Source organism: Sycon ciliatum, unplaced genomic scaffold (genome assembly GCF_964019385.1).
Source record: "Sycon ciliatum unplaced genomic scaffold, ocSycCili1.1 SCAFFOLD_2433, whole genome shotgun sequence".
In the NCBI taxonomy this organism is placed as follows: domain Eukaryota; kingdom Metazoa; phylum Porifera; class Calcarea; order Leucosolenida; family Sycettidae; genus Sycon; species Sycon ciliatum.
In genome coordinates this window covers 10001-13039 of record NW_027044501.1, presented here as the reverse complement: position 1 = coordinate 13039, position 3039 = coordinate 10001, and the positions used below count along the sequence as shown (strand labels likewise).

Here is a 3039-nt window from a genome sequence, read left to right as displayed (position 1 = left end):
GAATTAGCAACAGCAGCAGCGCGGTGGCAACAGGGGTGGCAGCAGCGGCAGCAAAAGCAGCAGACAATCACTTAGACGAGGAGGATGTTACATCTACCTTGATGGACACATTGCAGCCAGACATCTATGCATTTCTGGAATGAAATTGCTCCAGCATAAACAAACAAATACTCTCTCGCTCTCTCTCTCTCTCTCTCTCTCTCTCTCTCTCTCTCTCTCTCTCTCTCTCTCTCTCTCTCTCTCTCTCTCTCTCTCTCTCTCTCTCTCTCTCTCCCTCCCTCCCTCCCTCCCTCCCTCCCTCTCTCCCTCTCTCCCTCTCTCCCTCTCTCCCTCTCTCTCTCCCTCTCTCTCTCTCTCTCTCTCTCTCTCTCTCTCTCTCTCTATCTCTCTCTCTCTCTCTCTCTCTCTCTCTCTCTCTCTCTCTCTCTCTCTCTCTCTCTCTCTCTCTCTCTCTCTCTCTCTCTCTCTCTCTCTCTCTCTCTCTCTCTCTCTCTACCATTTTTACAACCGTTCAGATAATAGACCTATATTTAAGACTTCCAAAGGCATGAACCTGTTTTCAAAGTACTTTCCCAAAGACGCTAGAACAACAACGACGATCTCGTCAGCAGGAAGGGCTAGAAGCCGTCATGACAAGCCACTGTTGCGAGGAGCACGGCGTACGTACCATCATCATGGCGTCCTCAACGCCTTCTACCATACTGGTCAATGCTCCTGACGAGCTGGACGCACTCTCCATCTCGGCAGATAGGCGCTGAATGGAGGAGCGCGTGGCGTTGGCGGCCGACGCCAGTGATGCGTGTGTCTGCGTGGCCTGAACAACAAGCAGTGACAAGCACATAGACGTAGAACGTGATGAACGTAACTAGTATTACTAAAACTAAAGACTAGTAGACTAAGCTTGGGGAAGTCCCTCACACATACTAACCAGTGCATACCCAAATAAGGCAAGATACCAGTAATAAAAATGAACTAAAAAGTAAATCTTCTGAAAGACTAGGAGACAAAGCTAGGGAAAGTCCCTCACATACAAACCAACACAGGTGCAAAAGATGAAACTACTTTCAAGATCATTACCTCGGGGTTGCCACCAGCTTCCTTGGCGCTGTTGACCAGCTGCAGCATGGACTCCATCAGGGACTTGCAGCACTTCAGCACCGTCACCTGGGAGTTGTGATCGACGATGTTGCTGGCGGCGCCCACGATGTCGGACGACAGCTTGGCGAATGGCTGACTGGCCACGGTAACCTGCAGACATACACAAACCAGCCATGGCAATCAGGCGTGTAGCTCGTGTGTAGTCAGCATAGTCTGGCCATCACACCAGAAAATAGCCGTCACAGGTACTATCACAGGTACTTATTATTATCATTATCAGCCTTTTCGAGTTGACATCGCCAAGCAAGCTTGGCTAGTCTTCGCTTCGGCCAAATGGAATGAAGAATGAGGAACGAGCGGGGCTATAGGTACTGCATAGTCAAAATAGGAAAAATGGCGGCTATGAGGTTGCCTGTGGTACATGGTCACCACACCGCGGACATGCTCTGACAGTTGACTGGCACCTTCTCACCACACTACAGATGATCGAGCTACGCCCCTGGCAATGTTGTGATAAAGTGTTTCAGGGATGTCGGAGAGGGTGGCGGGCCAGGGAGGCACGCAGGAATAGTGCTGCGCAGAGAGTGGTACAAGCCAATCCACATCGGATCATGGTGTGTATCATTGCCCAACAGCACGCCCTCGCCACACATCAAGCACCTCGCCTTGTACTCTATCAGCAAGTAATTTTGCCACACACACGCACACACACACACACGCACACACATGCACGCACGCACGAACACACACATCACCGCCACCCCCCCCCCCCCCCCCACACACACACACATTATAATGCATAATAGTGAGCGAGCCAACAAAACATGAAAACTGGCCAGAACTTACCCGCTGTGCTAGGTCTATTGGGTTAGTTTTGGCAGCTGCAACGAGAGGTTCAATTCTGTCGTGAACGTCGATAAGAGCTCCCATCGTCTGTTCATGGTACGCCTAAACATAATGGCAGATTGAACAAGTATTTATTCGTACACTTCTCCAAGCAATGTGCCAAGAGCAATCATATCCAATTGGAGACTGCTAGTTGTAGTCGGTTCCTAAGTGGCTAGCAAAATGCCACCACAGTAAGTAAAGTTCTCGCAGTTCTCACATCAAAAGATTATAGATATGTGCAACAAAAAAGCGTCTTGTCCAAAACGGAGACAGCACTATTGATCCACCACTAAACATTATCATCATTGTGACACGACAGTGCATTGCTGTTCCATTGTTTCCAAGTGTCCAGATGAACAGATCCATGCAAAACAACAAGCACCCTGCTGTGTACTAGTATAAGCATTCCCCACACAATTTGTTGATGCAATCTTCCTTCGGTCCGTCAATCTGCTGGTGTCTGCAAGCGTCGTGTGGTCTCGTCTGGTCACAAGAAAAGCCTACTACTACTACTCGCCACACAGTTCCGGCAGACCAGGATTTGACAGCTACGCGGCAGTAGGTTCAAACTTACTTCTAGCGTTGACGTCTTGATTGGCTTGAGGGTGTGACTAACGGCACCAACCAGCGCCTGATCGACGTGGAGCATCTCCTTGCGGAGCTGCTGTGCCGCTTCCTCGCACTCGCGTTGGCCAGGGGCATTGTCACTGAATACACACAAGTACGCGCACACACGCACACGCACACACACACGCAAAACGGACACCGTCACAGAAGCAAAAGCATACACAAGAGGAGAAAAGATCCACTTGTGGAGTGCTGCTATTCCGAGCTATTTCTCTATTTTATCAGAGAACCGAAATCAGCCGGATTTAACATGCTTATTGCCAACAGTTACAATATACTGTATGGGTTAAGTACATTGAGACTTCCTGGTAGCGGAACTCCACTAAACTCCGGTAGCCATTTAGCCTTTTGAGCAAGCATGATGATACAACACTTTTGTGTGCACCGTTTCCTACTGCGTACACCCACCACAACGAAATATTACAC

At 49.3% G+C, this 3039-nt stretch overlaps 1 protein-coding gene across 1 annotated transcript in view; it reads right to left on the bottom strand.

The window, feature by feature from the left end:
- Positions 1 to 538: 538 nt before the first annotated feature.
- LOC135830378 (talin-like) overlaps positions 539 to 3039 on the bottom strand; it is a 12495-nt gene continuing 9994 nt past the window's right edge. Inside the window, exons 16-19 of the mRNA XM_065342639.1 lie at positions 2561 to 2693; positions 1945 to 2046; positions 1078 to 1248; positions 539 to 814 (exon numbers count right to left, since the gene is read on the bottom strand). Of these exons, the coding sequence (XP_065198711.1) occupies positions 605 to 814; positions 1078 to 1248; positions 1945 to 2046; positions 2561 to 2693 (616 nt within the window). The 3' untranslated portion in view covers positions 539 to 604. The remainder of the gene's footprint in view (positions 815 to 1077; positions 1249 to 1944; positions 2047 to 2560; positions 2694 to 3039) is intronic.